Source organism: Corapipo altera, unplaced genomic scaffold, assembly GCF_003945725.1.
Source record: "Corapipo altera isolate COAL_440 unplaced genomic scaffold, ASM394572v1 1, whole genome shotgun sequence".
NCBI classification, from domain to species: Eukaryota; Metazoa; Chordata; class Aves; order Passeriformes; family Pipridae; genus Corapipo; species Corapipo altera.
This window is the reverse complement of record NW_020884873.1, coordinates 15,143,518-15,160,529: the sequence shown is the minus strand read 5'-3', so window position 1 is coordinate 15,160,529 and position 17,012 is coordinate 15,143,518. Positions and strand designations below refer to the sequence as shown.

The 17,012-nt window shown below is 41.9% G+C and overlaps 1 protein-coding gene across 7 annotated transcripts in view; it reads left to right on the top strand.

Annotated features, from left to right (window-relative positions):
• RBFOX2 (RNA binding fox-1 homolog 2) overlaps positions 1–17,012 on the top strand; it is a 109,321-nt gene that overhangs the window by 62,756 nt on the left and 29,553 nt on the right. For 6 of the 7 annotated variants that reach the window (XR_003531515.1, XR_003531517.1, XM_027666644.1 and 3 more), the window contains exons 3-4: positions 1,251–1,397; positions 15,188–15,241. Coding sequence is in view for 5 of the 7 variants with exons in the window: in XM_027666644.1 (XP_027522445.1) it covers positions 1,251–1,397; positions 15,188–15,241 (201 nt within the window). In the remaining 2 variants the exon portion in view is untranslated. The remainder of the gene's footprint in view (positions 1–1,250; positions 1,398–15,187; positions 15,242–17,012) is intronic. The other variant, XM_027666615.1, reaches the window with a different exon arrangement.

The window sequence follows — 17,012 nt, the reverse complement described above, 5'->3', positions numbered from 1 at the left end:
ATTTAGATGCCAACCTGACTTCTGCCTTAAGAGTTGAAATGACACTTAAAAGTGCATCACACAGGTAGTCAAAGCATGACTCCTAGGAGACTGAGTGAGCAGCAGGAGATAGTGAGGGGGTGGGTGCTCTTTGAATACCTTGGCCTGTCAGTGCATGTGCTTGGAAAGGGACAGAGCAATAAAACCGACCAAATTGTAGTCTGCTTTGTTCTGTAGCTCTGAGGTTTTGAGGTTGTTTTTGTGACTAAAGTGTGAAGAATGCCATTTTTTCCATCAAACCATTTTGCAAAGGGGCCTTGCCGTTATATTTAGTGCTGTGCTCAAATTTTACCCCTTTTCAGTCTAAGCCCACACAAGTGACTGAGGTTCTCTTCCTTTCTTTTCTTCTGCCAGTTATCTCTGCGGGGCATTAGGTCTCTCCTCTGGCACACAGGTCCCACTTATTCCTCTGCCTGTGTGCTGTACTTTTTCTGTGAACAAGAACTCCTGGCCAACCCTTTGGCCTTGCTTTGCAATGCCAGTCAGTGCTTGAGAATGGTGGAACAAATACCTTTTCTTAGCTATGGAACTGGTAGCAGAAAGTAGCACTTGAAATTTTTATAAATTTTGCGGTGATGATGATGACTGTTTTCTCTTCCTGGGCTCACTTAAATGTATGAGAAAAGTTAATCAAAGACATCCATAATCTGTTCATACATGGATTTTACCATTTAATTGTAGATCATCTTTTGGGGTAATGTTTCTCTGAAGGGAGCTTGACAGAGCAGATGCCGTTTTGCTTGGGGATGCACGTCTGGTATTGGCCCAGTGAAGAGCTGCCACTTCAGCTGTGGGATTTTGATGATTGTATGAACATCCTGCCACATGAGATTAGAGTGGCGGTACTACCTCCCAGCTTCAGGATATGAAAGATCCGCCTCTTCATTAGAGCTTTCATATGGTGGCAGCTGAAGTGAGGAAGAACAGGCTAAAAGAGAGAAGCAATTTAAGAAAACCGAAGACAACTCTACTAAGCTGATAGGTGATACGAGGGGAGGGAGGCTGAGATCTCATTACTGTTTACTCATGGAAAGGGAGGGGAAGAACAACAAATCAATTGTTAAGGGCTGCTGGCTTTATCAAAATAATTGCCAAGTGCTAGATAGTGCAGTTACAAGTGTAGTGCTAATACCTAAAAAGAGGTAGACATAGCATGTGAGGAGGAGTTGTGGTTTCTACTCATGCACGTGCTTTTGTCTCTCTGATTTCAGCAGACAGAAGGAGGGGCACAGACAGATGGACAGCAATCACAGACGCAGAGCAGCGAGAATACTGAGAGCAAATCCACTCCAAAACGACTTCATGTGTCTAACATTCCCTTCCGCTTCCGAGATCCTGACCTTCGGCAGATGTTTGGGGTAAGTTATCGCTGCCTTTTAGGGCATGGCAGATTCTTCTTTCCCACAGGTGGGACACCTGGTACTGGTGTATTTATGTGAATGAAAAGCCTGTCCCCCTCAATTTAGTCAGCACACTGTAAAATAATTGCAGGACTAGGACAATTGGTAGCATTTAACTTGGCTGGTAAATACACATGAGAACTGTAACAGTGTTCTTCCTATCAAGTTGTTAGTAGAATCATAGAATGGTTTGGATTGGAAGGGACTTCAAAGATCATCTAATTGCAACACCTCTGCTATAGGCAGGGACACCTTTCACTGGACCAGATTGCTCAGAGCTCCATCCAGCCTGACCTCAAACAGCTCCAGGGATGGGGCATCTGCAGCTTCTCTGGGCAGCAATGTTCAGTGTAATCTAACAATTGGTTTGGGGAAACAAACCAACCAACAAACCCAAAACAAAACTTCACCTTCTTTCTGAGTAAAGACTTGGATTAAACATTGACTTAATGTATCCCTTGCAAAGGACTGTTTTTCAGTTGCATAGAAACTTGATGAAATATTTATGTCCTTCTCCGTAATCCATTTCTGTGATGAAAAATTGCTGCAAGGTATTTGCCACCTAGCAATTGCATGTGGAAAAGCTAGTGCAAGTCAGACAGTATTTTACATTGCGTATGATATACATTCTGTTTCTTTTGACCAAATAGTTTGTCTTCCCTAATCCTTGTATGCTATTCATGATTCTCAATTTATAAGCTCTTCAAGGAAGAGTTTGTTTACGTGAGTATAGGTGATGACTCATTCCATGTGAACACAGAGATAAATGTTATAGATGCTTCATGACCTAACCCTGAGGTGAAGTTATCTATATATCATCATCATCAGGAGTATTGGACTTGTTGATATGATTACAATATAATCCTTGGTTGATGGCACATTTTACAGTCTTAAAAATTATTTCTGATTAGTTTTTAAGTTAATATCCTGTTTAAGATACAGTCCAGAGAATTCAAGTCAGGAAAGACCAAACCTAGAGTTCCTCTTGTCACTTTAGGCTTAGTGTGTAACTTGGTCCTAGCTGCATATCCAGCTGCTCCTCCAAATTCTGCAGTATTCCTGTTTCAGTTGTTGTATCTCCTGAACCATCTCTGTGGGTGTACATGCGTGCGCATACACACACTCACACACAGAGTAGTGTTGCAATATTGTAAATATGTCAAATTCATGGACTTCAAGCTCAGACTCCTATAAATGAGAGAAGAATTGGGCTTGTTTGTTCATAGCATGGACAGTACAAAGAGAACAAACCATGCAGAAATGTTAAAAATTTCACTGATGGTCTTAACAAGAGCCCCAGTTGCTATATTTTGTGAGAGATCTCTGCTCCTTGCTCTTGAAACTTTTTGTGTCCATAAGAAACTATTTTGTGGATGAGGCCAAATGGAGAGGAGTGGTCAAAATGCATGAAGGCAGGGCTGCTATTCAGTGGGACGTGGCCAGGCTGGAGAAATGGGCTGAGGGAAATCTTAAGATACTTGGCAAAACTGAGTTTCAGGCTTTGCATTTGAGAGGGAATAACCCCTGCAGCAGCATGGGCTGGTTGTGTAGGGAGATGCCCTGCAGTAAAAGATGTGGGATCCTGATGGACAACCACTTGAACATGAGCAGCAGTGTGCCCTCGATGCAAAGGCGCGCGGATGGCACCCTGGGCCTTGTTAGTGAGTTGCCAGCAGGCCCAGGGAAGGGATCCTTCCCCTGTCTCCAGCAGTTGTTGGACTGCATCTGGAAAACTCTGTCCAGTGGGGGATCTCCAGAGCAAGAAATGCACTTCATCTAAAGGAAATACTGAGGGAAGCCTAGTGGGCACCACTGAGATGATCAGGAGGCTGCAGAACTTGGCATGTGAGCAGAGTCTGAGGTCTGGGCTTTTGCAGCTTTGAGGATAAAAGGGCAGAGGAGGGCTATTTTTGTTGTCTGCAACTACCTGATCAGGGGATACAGAAAAGATGTATCCAGATTATTTTTGATGGTGTCTGATGATGAGACAAAGACAACAATCACAAGTTAGAACATAGGAAGTAGAGTCATAGAATATCCTGAGTTGCAAGGGACCCACTAGGAATCACACCATGTGCCTAAGAGTGCTGTCCAAATGCTTCTTGAACTCTGATAGGCTTGGTGCTGTGACCACTTCCCTGGTAAGCTTGTTCCTGTGTCCAACCACCCTCTAATTGAAGAACCTTTTCCTGATATCTAACCTAAACCTCTCCTGACACAGCTTCACGCAGTTCTCTCGGGTCCTGTCATTGGTCACCACAGAGAAGAGATTTGTGCCAAACCTTCCACTTCCCCTTGTGAGGAAGCTGTAGATTGCTATGAGATCTCCTCTCAGTCTCCTCTTGTCCAGACCAAACAAACCGAGTGCCCTCAGCTGCCCCTTATACGGCTTCCTCTCAAGGCCTTTCACCATCTTTGTTGCCCTCCTTTGGACAATCTCCAATAGCTTAATATCTTTCTTATATTGCAGTGCCCAAAACTGCACACGATATTCAAGCTGAGATCTCACCAATAAAGAGCAGAGCAGGACAATCCCCTCCCTCAACCAGCTGGCGATTCTTTGCCTGATGCCCCCCAGGACACGGTTGACCCTCCTGGCTGCCAGGGCACTGCTGACTCATATTCAACTTGCCATTACCAGGACCCCAGGTCCCTTTCTATGGCACCGCTTTCCAGCACCTCAGTCTGCATGAACATCCAGGGTTGCCCCATCCCAGTGCAGAATCTGGCACTTGTCTTTCTTTAACTTTGTGTAGTTGGTGATTGTCCAGCCCTGTAATTTGTCTAGCTCTCTCTGCAAGGGGCTCTCTGCCTTTGATATATCAATTAGATATCAGGAAAATTTTGTTTTTACTGTGAGGATGCTTAAATAATGGAAAATGTTGCCCGTGAAGATTGTGGAAGCTCTATCCTTGAAGGTGTGTGCCTTCACTGACACAGCCTGGCCAAACAGATCTTCTTAGACCTGCTGTGAGCAAGGGTCACACTAAACAACCTCTGGACTTTATTGCCAGCCAAAACAGTGAGTCTGTGATTCTGTTGCAAGAGGATTGGGTTTGCTTCAGTGTTGTTCATACCTTAGATTGTCACACTTTTGCCATCTGTTGGAATGTTTTCATAATGAAACTCATCTCCTGGCAATCTGTGATTGCTGAATATTCTCAGTCGCCTGCTCTGCTTTTGTGGTTTTTTAGCTTGCTTTTTGCTGTTGCAGGGCTGTGTGGTAGGCAGTTCCATCCGGTTTGGATAAATGGTTGCTGAAATCACAGACAGTTCTTGGACCACCTGCTACAATCTGTATTTATCACGTCCTGCTCTCTGCTACTGCTGCTCCCCTCTCCTGGGAGCTGCATCGCTTACATAAATCACTTAGACATTGCTGTCCCTTCTCCTGGGACTGGCACTTGGCCTGACAGCTAGCCCTTTTCACACTTCTTCACCTTGATGCTCCTCCTCCATGTGCTCCTGGTGTGGGAGACATGGATGAGATGGAAATGCCAAGGACATCCCTGTCCTAGTGACTCTTGTCTCTGCTTTACAGATTGGAAGACCCAGGAAATTTAAATGAACTACTGTCCTAAGTGGTGATTTGTAGAAAATGCAGCCTAATTACTTGCCTTAAGATTTCCTGTCCTTTTTTTGGGCCCATATGGTACCCTTGTTGTACATGGAAGGGATAAGGAAATAGCACTATGTGTTCTTCAAGTTATTTTTATTTGTTTATTTTTTTCTCTAAACATAATCTCAAACTCCAGCACAGTGATGTGATTTTAACTTGGGTAAATGGTATATTTCTTGTAAAACCTTTTGCTAGTTCACCTGACCCTTCATCTTCTGGGGCATAAAAACTCCCATGTGCCATTTTTCAGTAATAGAGAACTTTGCTACTTTGCCAAGGAAATAATGATCCTTGTGCATCTTCCTTTTTCTTTCAGTGCTGCTTCTCTTAGCATGCTCATAGCCTCAAGCAGGAGAGCAATTCTCTCTACATCCTGCTTGCTCCTATTTCTTTTTCAGGATCAGGATGCTTTCCTTTGGGTGACTCACTGAAATCTACCCTTTCTCCTAACAGGGACTCGCGGTTGTGTGAGTCTTGAGCTGTGACTAGCCTGTAACCCCCATCTTCTCCCTCTCCCTTCTGTGTGTCAGGTCACATCTCTTCAACGTCATATCTGAGAGACTCAAAATCCTTGCCTGGAGTGTTTTTCCCAAGCTACTGTACGAAGAGAGGAATTGGGTAGACAGTGAAGCTGTGGAGGAAGAAATAAATGTGATGGTAGGGAGGGAGTAAAGAAGTCCCCTCAAGGATGCAACAGCATGCGAGAGGTCAGCCCAGCCCTGAGGCGCAGAAACTATCTAATGCTTTTGTCCAGACTTGAGTAGAGGGGGACTTCAGACATGTTGTCCCATATGTGATTAAATGGATATTACATAATGCTCTCTGAACTTGCACGATTTGTGAGAGGGGCAAACATAAGGATTTCTGAACAAATTCAAATTATTTGGTTTCCAACCATTTTTCAGCAATTACGTGTTTCTAACGGGTCCCTGAAATATCCTCAGGATAGGAGCAAACATTTCCTTATGCATCTTATAGGGAGGCAAATAAAATGGGCTGCTTAGAACAGGTAATATTTGCTTGACATTTCATGAGGCCATTAAAAAGACTTCCAGAAAGCTTCTGGAAGGAATAGGTCATTTTTTAATGCACACAGTTCTGCACCCACTGTGGAATAAATCAATAGTTGACCTTGTTCTAGAAGATAAAGAAGAGTTAATAGCTGACCTGAAATCCCACCGTTGCCTAGGTACCAGTGATTGTTATTTGTCTGTATTTGCTTTGTGCAAACAGAATATGGCATCAAGCAGTAATGTAAGGAGCTTTAGAAGAGTCTGTTTCTTGGACATTAAACAATTGGCAGGATAACTGTCCAGGAAGGTATCTTTAAAAGCAAAGTGTTAATGGAAGCTGTAAAGAATTCAGCAGCATCATACTGATGGCCAAAAAAGCATGATTCCACAGTTAGGGTATTGTACCTTATCTGCTTTTCTATATGATTTATAACAAAGGAGGATGAGACAGTGCTCACTAATATTTTAAAAATAGCAGATCTAGATAAGGTACATCCAAAGATAATAGCCAAAGCAAGGAGATGGATTATTCATTAATGCTAGTTTTTAGCCAGTTCTTATAAGCTAGGAGGAGTTGCAGGAGGCCGGAAGACTGACAACCAGAATTTACTGTTGAAAAAATCTGAAAGGAGTGACCCAAAGAGCTACTAACTAACTATCCGTATGTTGATCCAAGATAAAAATAACTTTGGAAAGTTTTAAAAAAATCCATTAGAATCTGAAGAAACGTGTTAGTATCTATTCAGCATGACTTTGTAATATACATCTTTGCAGACAAATACTGTTTTGTTTATTTTGACAGGATTGTTCAAAGCAATACTGGTATAATTAAACACTGCTCAACCAATTGAATTTGTCCAAGTGACCAATTTTTAAGAAAAATCCTACTTATCTCAAGCACAGCACACATTAGAGGGATTAAAAACCTCTTTAATGACAGATAATAAAAAAGTAGTAGTTACTGGGGAGACATCTGTGATCAAGACTGTTTCTAGTGACAATTTCCCTGGGAATCTGTTTCCGTCTCTGTTCTGTTCAGTATCTATATCAACCCATGGAGACAGTACTATTAAAACCTTCCCAGTAAGGTTTGCAGTTAAAAAAATATTTGAGGAGGAGGAAAGAGAAAGATAAGGTTACTGTTAGAGAATGAGTTGAAATGCCTGGTTGACTGATGATAAATCCAACAAAAATGTGTTTGATGTATCTCAGTGCAGAGCACTGACTATATGTGAACCAGTCTGTGCTCGTAGGATGGAAAGCCTTCTTTGGAAAATACTGATTTGGAAGAGTACTAGTGATTGTTGAAGATAGTTGCTTCAATAATTCAAAGGGAGTTATCAGGTTGAAGGAAGGGTGTGATCTTACTCCTGTTCAAAGTTGAAAAGACTGTGACTACATAATTTTACTCAGGTCTAAGATCAGTTTAAGACCAAAAAAAAAACCAACTAGGGCTTGAAAGATGAGTGATTTTTTTTTTTTAATTGTGTAAGGTGTTGGGTACATTATTTACTCAGCTTATTAAAAAGAGAGGTTGGGAGATGACAAGTCTGAGGTGCTTATGTATGGATGATACCTACTAACGGGTTTAGATCTTGTTTACAGTCTCAATAAGATTTTCCAGTTGGAAGCTGAGATTTAACACAATTACCCTTGAAATAAGAGCAAAATTCATTAAATAGTCATTTGGACTAATTTAAACAGTGGAACAAGTTAACAGGGAGAAGAAGAGTTGCTATCAGTGTTAAAAACAAATTAGCAACCTTTTAAAAATCTTACTATCACTAGACATTCTTTGGCTAGTGTGTGTAAGGACTGACATGATGGTAGTAGTCTTCTCCTTAACTTCTGATAGGTTGTCCCCTTCTTTTCTGGACTATGTATGCGGAAGAAAAGCTCACGTTTCCCTCAGTGTGTTTCAACTTTGTGCTATGATCGTGTCTGTGCTTGTACCTTATTCCTGATAGCTTCAGCCCTTCCCTCTCATGCTTCAAGAAGCAGTTCTCCTCCCAGTATAAAATTGGCTGGCATAGTCTCATCATTTCTGGACTTCAGAGTAGGATGGACTTAGGAGTCTCCTGGTGAAGATGGAGGCTGGGTTGGACAGTGTGCATGATAAAGATTCTTCTGTTCTCAAGCTGAATCTTGAATTGCCTCTACAAAAACAAGTAAAGTGGATTGTTTTGGTAGTTTTTATGGGGTTTTGTGCACTAAATCTATCTGTTGTGAGAGCAACAGTATGAGGAGTCAGAATTGATGTTTTTCAGAATGTACACTTAAGCAAAGAACATTTTGCCATAGTAAGATAAAAATAAGGACTATGCTGATGATGTTTGCAGATGAAGGTGGGTTAGCACTGTACAGGGTGTGAATTTTCTCAGGCTTTGGCTTCAGATGGAGACATTAGCTTTTTTAAAACATGCTTACTGCATCGCTACTACTTGTAGACTTTACTGCTTCTGATGGGGAGCATCATCAGCCCAGCTGATAAAGGGGTTGTGTGCATTATCAGCTACAGCAGTAATAACCCATAGATGTTTTCTGTGAAGGTGACTATTCTGTCACGTTTAATAACTTTCAGTTTATGAAGTTATTAATAACATCATTTATTACAGGTGACAGAATGGTAGCTACTTTTTTTTGGTTTATTTTACTTTGGATGTTAAGGCAGGTAATCTTATAATTTTCCTTCTCTAAGCATAATTCATATCTCTATGGTGAGGTTCTTTATAATGTAAGTTTGTGGTATGACCCAAGCATTGCAACTCTGCAAACTTGGATATTTTTGGAAGCTCTTGTAGCCCTCAGATCTTGGCCTCTGAGGAAACATTTTGTCACTTTGCACTTCCTAAAATAACTCAGTGGATATAATTTCTCATCCAACTTCATTCTGGTGTCAAGAGTGCAAAATACTTCCATGAGCCTATAGTTCGAGGCTAAAGCAATAACAAGTTAGACTACAGCTCTTTGTCACCAAGAATTCAATAGAATTTTAAATCTGTATTTGCCAGTAAATAAATTAAAATACACAAGTAATTCATGTACACAAGTATTGGTAATGGTAGAAAACTACTCATTATGGGTTAAGGCATATAGGTGAATAATATGATAGACCAAGAAACTCTGACCTGCAGGTGTTCACGCACTGAAGCCTGAAATACAGCAGTAGGAAAGTTGCAGAAAGGGACTCTGCTTTCCTAGTGGATTGGACATCCGAAGGAGGAAATCTTGTCTTCTGGATATCAAGATATATTTTAAGTTTTTCATCTGCTAATAGTATTGGCCACCAATTGCATGTAACAAGTCCAGTGTGCCAGTATTGGAAGACAAATCTTCTGGCACAAAGTGGCCTCTGTGACTTTTCTTGTTTCCAAGCTCTTTCTTTGATGAGAGTGAGCCCCAGCCCTGTCACATGGCAGGACTTTGTTCCTGCTGATGTTGGTTAGAGTTACAAGAGGCGCTGCTGTTTATACTGATGTGTTTCACTTGTGCATTTCCTGAAACCACCTTTTGCTAAGGACTTGTGTACTCAGTGCTGTTTGAACATCGTACTTTGGCTGCACGGCCGCGGCAGGAACCACGGTGCTTCTTGCACAGGGGTGCTTGTCACTGCAGCTGTCAGCAGCTCTTGTACTGTCAGTCTTGCTCTGCGAAAGTGTATCTGCTGTGGAAACTTCTGTACTAACTTTCTGGTGGAAGGCAGCAATGAGTGGATTGTACATACTTGTCTGAGGTTTGTTTAGGTTTTCACGTGAGTTAGTAGGAGAGTCTGCAGCAAGACTGGGCTGAATGTCATTTAGTAAATAGTGCTGTGCTATAGCTGGATTTAAGTGTGTAAAAGGCCTGGGTAAAATTACGTGGAGTTAACTTTTATTAACCCAGTTTCATATGAACTCAGTCTACATGCTAAGTCCTCTCAAACTGATTTTTAAATGTGTGCTACTTTTGTGTGCCTTAGCTGTGGCAGCAGTACCAGGTACACTGCAGTCAGACCTCCAGGGAACGGCACAAGGCAGCAGCAAGGAGCTGGAAGTGTAGACCTGGAAGCTGGATGATGTTAAGATTTCTGGATGGTACCCTCCAGTACTGTTCACCCCTGTCTCAGTGTTTCATGTGAAAATCTTTTATTTGTGAGTCAGAGGATAAGAAATGACTGAGAAGCTGTATTCCTTGTCACCTTTTTTTTGCTTTTTACTGGGATGTCTGTGGTCTGTAAATCCTGTGAAAAATCTGTGCTCTTTGTGTGGCTTCTTGTTAAAATCTGGTTTCTTAGAAAATGCGTGTTTTGCTGGGCAACAGGTCAACCCAAGTAAGGACTGCTTGGTGCTTGCTTATTATCTGTTCAGTTGGTAAACTGTGGTAGTGCTTTGGTCTATAAATGCTCCATGCTTCCATCTTCCTGTCAGTGCAAAACATAGTGGTGTAGCTTGGCTGAACAGGGTTGGCCCCACTGTTTGAAGACATGTGACTCAGCTTTGCGTGAGGAAGTTCATGTACTGATAACAGCGTAGCTCTGGCAGACCACATGCTGCCATAATTAAGCACTGACTAATACAGGCTAGGATGGAGCCAGCTGTGCTCAGCTGAAAGTATATCCCATGGAACTGGGAGCTAGGGAAAGGACACTCTCTGCAGCATGGACCTATTCTGCTTATGAAATGCTCTTGCTCATGCATCTCAAGCTTTAGGACCTGAAATAGCTTCCTGCACAGGAGGTTGGTTTCCTGACTGTTTTGAATTTTGACCATCTTTAAGAATGGATTGTTTGACACCTTTTTTTTAAGTGCATTTTGTAAGGCTAGTGGAGCTGCTTGGGCATACAGAGTTCTCTTGTAGGGATGTGATGTGGTCACATGGTGTCTTACATTACCTTTTGTTGTTCCATGATTTCTAGAGAATTTGCCTTGTACTCCCTGTCGTTTGCATCTTTAGGATTAAGTTATTTGTCTGGCACATTTGGAGCTGATTTTGAAAGCTCTAGACAGGGGGAGAGGAGACAGGGCCAGCTGTAACAGAGCATACAGGAGGGGCATTACCAAACTGTCAGTGCCTTGGAATGCAAAAGCTCCCAGTTGCCAGATCTCTCAAATTTATTATACTGAATGTAGCTATGGCCTCAGCTGGAAAAATCTGTTGCCTTCATGTCATCTGGGTGGAAAAGAACACACAGCATGCATATACCTTTACTTGCACAATGCCCTTGCATCAATGATAAGGTAGATGTTCAAACAAGACAACTGGATTCTGGTCATAACTCATGTCTGTTGTTATTTTTATGCCTCTGAAAAACTGTTACTTCTATCACTCCCTTCTACCACTGTAGTGGAGCTGAGTTTTCATTTATCTCCTTTACAGGAAAATAACTGAAAGCTTGTCAAGGTCACTCCAGGGAAGGGACCACTAAGATAAAACAAGATGCTATAGCTCCTATGCCATGGCATAACTGGAAGAGTGTGTGTGTGTATATCTTTCCATCATATGGCATGTGCATGAGCAGTTCATGGAGGTGGCTTCTTGCACAACCTGATATATGGTGGGAAAACATTGGATTCTCAGTCACATAGCAAGCTTTTTAACTCACAGTGGTGAGCATGCAATGCCTTCTCCAGAGGCTGTGCAGGGTTCTAAGCAGAAGTTCTTGGTAATCACTGAATGAACCAGTCAAGTCTATCAGCCCAGTGACTCATGTCTTCAGGGTCAGAGATTAGACAGTTAGTCCTCAGGGATGACTTAAGCATGGGACTTGTTTCATTTGGCCAGACTCTCTGTCCGTTGGAACATAGAAACATGCCTGTATACATGATTTAAAAAAATTATTATGGAGGGCACTTGGTGTTGACCCTTGTATTTAGATGGCCCACCATTTTCCATACAAAAATTGTGACCTTTCAGTAAGGAACTCTTAAAACTTCCATTGTTTGCATTGCACTGTTGACATTTGGTAGGCGAAGCACCATCGGAGAACAAAGTGCCTTTTTATGTTCCACTAAAGTAGATTCAGCTTTGAAGGAGATATACACTGTTAAAATGAACTAGTTCTTTTTTTCCCTGCTTCCATTCTTCAGGAAAATTCTGGCATGCTACCAGAAAAAAGTGCCTCCAGTGCTGGATCTGCTGTAACTGTTGCAGCAGCGAGGACAAGAGTCACGGTGTTAGGAGCTGTCAGAGCAGCTGTGGCAACAGCAGAGCCTTGAAGAGCCCAAGGCGCATCCTACTGCCTCATGGTCATGCTGCTTTCTTCCAGGGATTTTCATGGAGTCGGAAGCCCTTTCCCAGCAAACCTCAGTTCAGCAGTTAGCCCCTGTTTTGTCTGTTCTTCTCTCCCAAGGAGGTCCTTCCCTCTTGCCTCTTCAAACACCCACAACTCCTAGGCAGAAAAGTGCATGGGTGGATGTAGCCTATTACAGTAGATGTCAAGCCTGTGCTTGCTGCTTGCTGCAGCCACAGGATTTAGTGATCTTAAGTCTGTCATCTAGGAAATTACGTACCTCCACCATCTGCTAGGCAAGGAGGCAAACCTGCCGCCTATCATAGAGCTGGGTCAGACCACTTGCGTTCCATGTTACCACCAGCATTTTGTCAGCCACAAGAAGTTAAACACACAAGACAGGATTTCCTGTTGGTGTGGAAACCCTGTGGGGGGAGCTCAGCCCAATGGGTCTGGGAGGCAGTACTGGTAGTACTACCTGGGGATCCAGGCCCAGCTGGGTGTGCAGAAAAGGGAATATGGGATGGCATAATTGTGCACCAGAAGCTGCACGGTTTGTTCACTTTCAGGATGATTCTGCTGAGGTAGAATGGTGATTTTGGCTTTGAAGATTCTGAAAATAATTTTGGCACTTGCATTTATCGAGAGGCTGACTGTTTCAGTGTGTGTATGGCAACGCTAGCCAGCTGAGGTGATGTGGCAGGGGACAGATCCTGCTCTCAGGCAGGGTCTGCTTTCTGCTCCCTTGTGCTTCTTAGAGCCCTATAGCTCACCTGACCCTTTAAGCCACTACAGATCAGTAAATTGTCAAAAAAAACTTTGTATTTATTCCTTTTGTTGGATTAGGTTTTTAGTGAATCATTGAGCTGTATCAGTTTATCTACAGGTGAGAATGAAAACTGAGACCATCTCTAGGAGGCTGGTGAGACCAGACAAGGAAGGACAAGGGAGCAGAGACAGCTATTCAGCAGCCACAAGCTTTTAAATTGGTTCAGCCCATGTCATGTAATGACGCTGGAATAGTCTACCAGGAAAGCAATCATAACTGATTTCTTTCATGGCAGTGCCCAAGCCATATGCAACAAAGACAATAAAAAGCAATCAACGGTTAATCTTCTTTATTGACAAACCTACACCAAGCGTGGGATAGAAATAGAAAATGTATTTTAGCGGTGATTGGCACAGCCGCAGTCAAAAGAGGATCCAGCATGGATCAAGCCTAAGCTATTGAGATGTTGAGGTTTCCTTTCAAGGAAGATGCGTGTTTACATTAGCATTATTCAAACTTCATATAACGTAGAATATTGTGAATTCAATTGTTCTTGGGATGAATAGAAGATCAAGTATTGTCCTTAAACAATAGAAGAGCAAAAACAACATCTGTGAACCAAGATCTCCTTTTTAAGAATGAAGAATGGAAGCGGACAGAAACTATAGCTAAAATTATTGGAAGGGCTTTGCTTGCTTGCAGACAGTTGTGGAATACTTGTTCAAGGAACTTAATAGCTTTTTGTTGCTTTACATACTCAGAACTTCTCCTCAGCCATCATGGCTCCCTGTTACAAATGTTCCATATTTTCAAATCTAGCCATGAACCTTTCAAACAGGACTCCCACAAAATGAGTATTATACCCATTTGACTCTGAATGCAAATGTTAATTAAAAAAAAGGCAAATACTATATTAAGAGCAACAGGCAAAAGGGAGAGAGAGTGTCCCAGTGCCTGGAGGCTGTGTTCATCACCTTTATTTTCTTTCTGACCCTTCCTTTATATGCTACCAAACTTTTGCAAGTAGTGAGATCAAAACTATGTCATTGGAAGCTTTCCTAAAAAATGGGATAGGAAAAACACTCAGATGTAGCATTTGTCTGAGCACAATATGTCTCTCTAGAATGAAGACTACTTTTATACATGGCTCCTGAAAATGACATCTAGACCTGTGTTTCTAGAGAGAAGACCTCCATTGTGGAAATAGAGCCATGACAATTCTTGAAGACAGAGCATTGTGGGCCTCTGATTTTAGCTCTAGGTTACTGGTTTGAGTCTGGCCACTTCAATAGAAATATTTTAATATGTTTCAAGCAAGATGAAATGTAATTCCACAGAGGTGGTAAATCTCCTTTCTACCATGTAACTCTTGTTTTCCATTTTGTGTTCTGTGCTAAATAGGGAGCTCTTTTGAACCCATTTATACAGAGCAAAGCTCTCCTTAGGGTCTCCAAGCTGAGACAGAGGTCAGAATTCTGTCACATGTGGTAGACTTGCACAGGCCATCAACATCATGTCACAGGTTGAAGCTGAATTATCTTTTTTCTGAAAAACAAACTGTTGGGAGTTTGCCATTTTTGTGGTTTCTGAATCTGCCATCAATTCTTTTAAAGGCTTGGAGTTTTGGTAAATAAGAGGAAAGGAGACTCAGAGTTTGGAATCTCTGAGGTTAGGATGTTATGCTACTATCCCTTCCAGAGGAACGTCATTGTTAGGTTTCTCTTTGTGATAACCACTTCAGGAGGAAGCTGAAATGCTGAATTACATGTTAGAAATGTTGTTAGATGCCTGAGATGAAATCATATATCCATGTTGTAGACGAAATAGTAGAATGAGGGAAGAAGGAATTGTTTAGGTTAAAAGCAGGAAAGATGAGATGCCTCAAATCCCTGAAACTCTTCTGGAGATTGTTTTTCTTCCTGTAGACTTTTGTGAGAAAACCTGGGGTTTGTTACCAAGAGGATCTGCATGTCTTAACCCAAGAGAATTGGGTCACGTCACTGGGATTTTATTCCTTTGCCTGTATGCTAGAAATGGAAATATTCTCACCTCCCTTCTTGCACTAAGCCAGGTCCAAAAAGGTAGAAAAAATGAATTGCCAAAAATAAATCTTTTTCTTTCCCCCTTGTCTCTCTGCAGCAATTCGGCAAAATCCTTGATGTAGAGATAATCTTTAATGAGCGTGGCTCGAAGGTAAGTCCTGTTTCTGTACCCGCTTCTCTTGATTTGATTGCAGAGTAAAAGGCAGTTCATTGCCTAGAGAATATATTCTGTAGAGATCAGCAGGAATTAGTGTGATGGGGGAAGGGAAAAGCTATTTTGGGGACTGTCTCCTGTTCCCTCTGACTGGAGACTCTGAGCATGGTCAATTCTGGGCAGCATGTACAAATGCTCCTGGACACTCCTGTCTGTAATGTGTGATCAGGTTCCACAGCCTTTTGAACAAACAGGGAGTCGGTCAATTGAGCCTTCATACCAAGCTGTTCCCATTGCACTAGCAATGGCTGCCCTGTGGGGAAGGCAGAATAAGATAAAGCAACTTTGTGTGATGGGAGACTGTAAGAAAAAAGGCTAACTCACCCCCATCCCCCCATTTCATTGCATTAAAATACTTCCGTAGAAAACTGTCATATCTCATATGTGAAAGGATTTTATTTACTCTGTTTTATAGACTTACTCGGTGCTTCTGAGACACTGACCTTTCATGTTTGAGATATTTGATGCTTAATATAAGTATCCTCATTCCACTTGCCCTGCCCCATGTGGACCTCCCCCACAGAATTTGCATTCACACACCTATTTTCATCTTACAGATATTTTAAGAGGGAGGTTTTGTTGAGGGTTAATGGTAATTTATCTCTCTGAAGATGAGATTTCAGATGTTGCTTAGGTCAGCTGCAGAGATATTCAGTGATCTCTGTCCTAATTGGCAATTGGTTCTCATCACATAACCGGTATCACCACAATGACAAATTGATGTGATTCTCTCTCTGCCCAGGAGGTTCAGCACTGGAATAGCAGGGAGTTTTGCAGGTCAGGAGCAAGGTGCATTGCCAAAGCTCTATGGGGGAAGCTTGCACAGTGCATGTCTATACTCTGCTTGACTTAATCAATGCTAAGATTCCCATTTTCAATTAAAACAAAATTTCCCTCCTCCCCACACACACGTGTGTGCACATGTGTGCATGCACACAAGAAGTTTTGAAGTTGCAAATCAGCTAAGCAGTTTCAGTTTACAGTCTATGCCTTTTGCTTGGATTTGAGGTTCACAGTCTTTATGGTGGCCTCTTTGCTTCAACATATATTCTGGGGTATGTTCATGTTCAGAGTCCTCTGCAAATTTCCACCCATGTTGCCCAACATGCATTCTGAAATTCTTCAGTCTCTGTATTAGCTGGAAACCAGAAAGCCGTTGATCTCTATATTAAATAAAGGAGTTAGCCCTTTTCCCATCCTTTATTTGTGCTTAATACCATGATTTTCTTTCGTTTTGATTTTTTACAAGACAGTCTGAAAAAGTAAATATCTATATGATTTAGTTAGAGTGTTTTTCTTCCACGAATGGATGAAAATCTGTACGCTTTACCAAAACAATCAGCTGTGCTGAGTTTGTAAATATTTATTCTGCACTCTACTGTTCTTTTGATATTTATAGGCCAAAACTATCTCTGAATTACTCTTGATTTTAGTAAATTTTGTTTGGCTTTGGGAATAGCCTCTGACCTCTATCAAATCTCTACTTATTTGGATATTATTGCAAAAGAAAGAACAAAAGTAACTGGCCTGGCAAAGGGGTGAGCTCCATCTTTCATACCCCACTGCCTGTGCCTTCCAGAGCAGTGTTTTTCCTCTCCACACATGAACTTCACTCACTCTCTCCCATCCATACAACCCTGTGTATTAAACACCCACGGCTGCCCTTTCCCTTCCAGGCAACATTGACATTGAAGACTTTTCTGTGAAG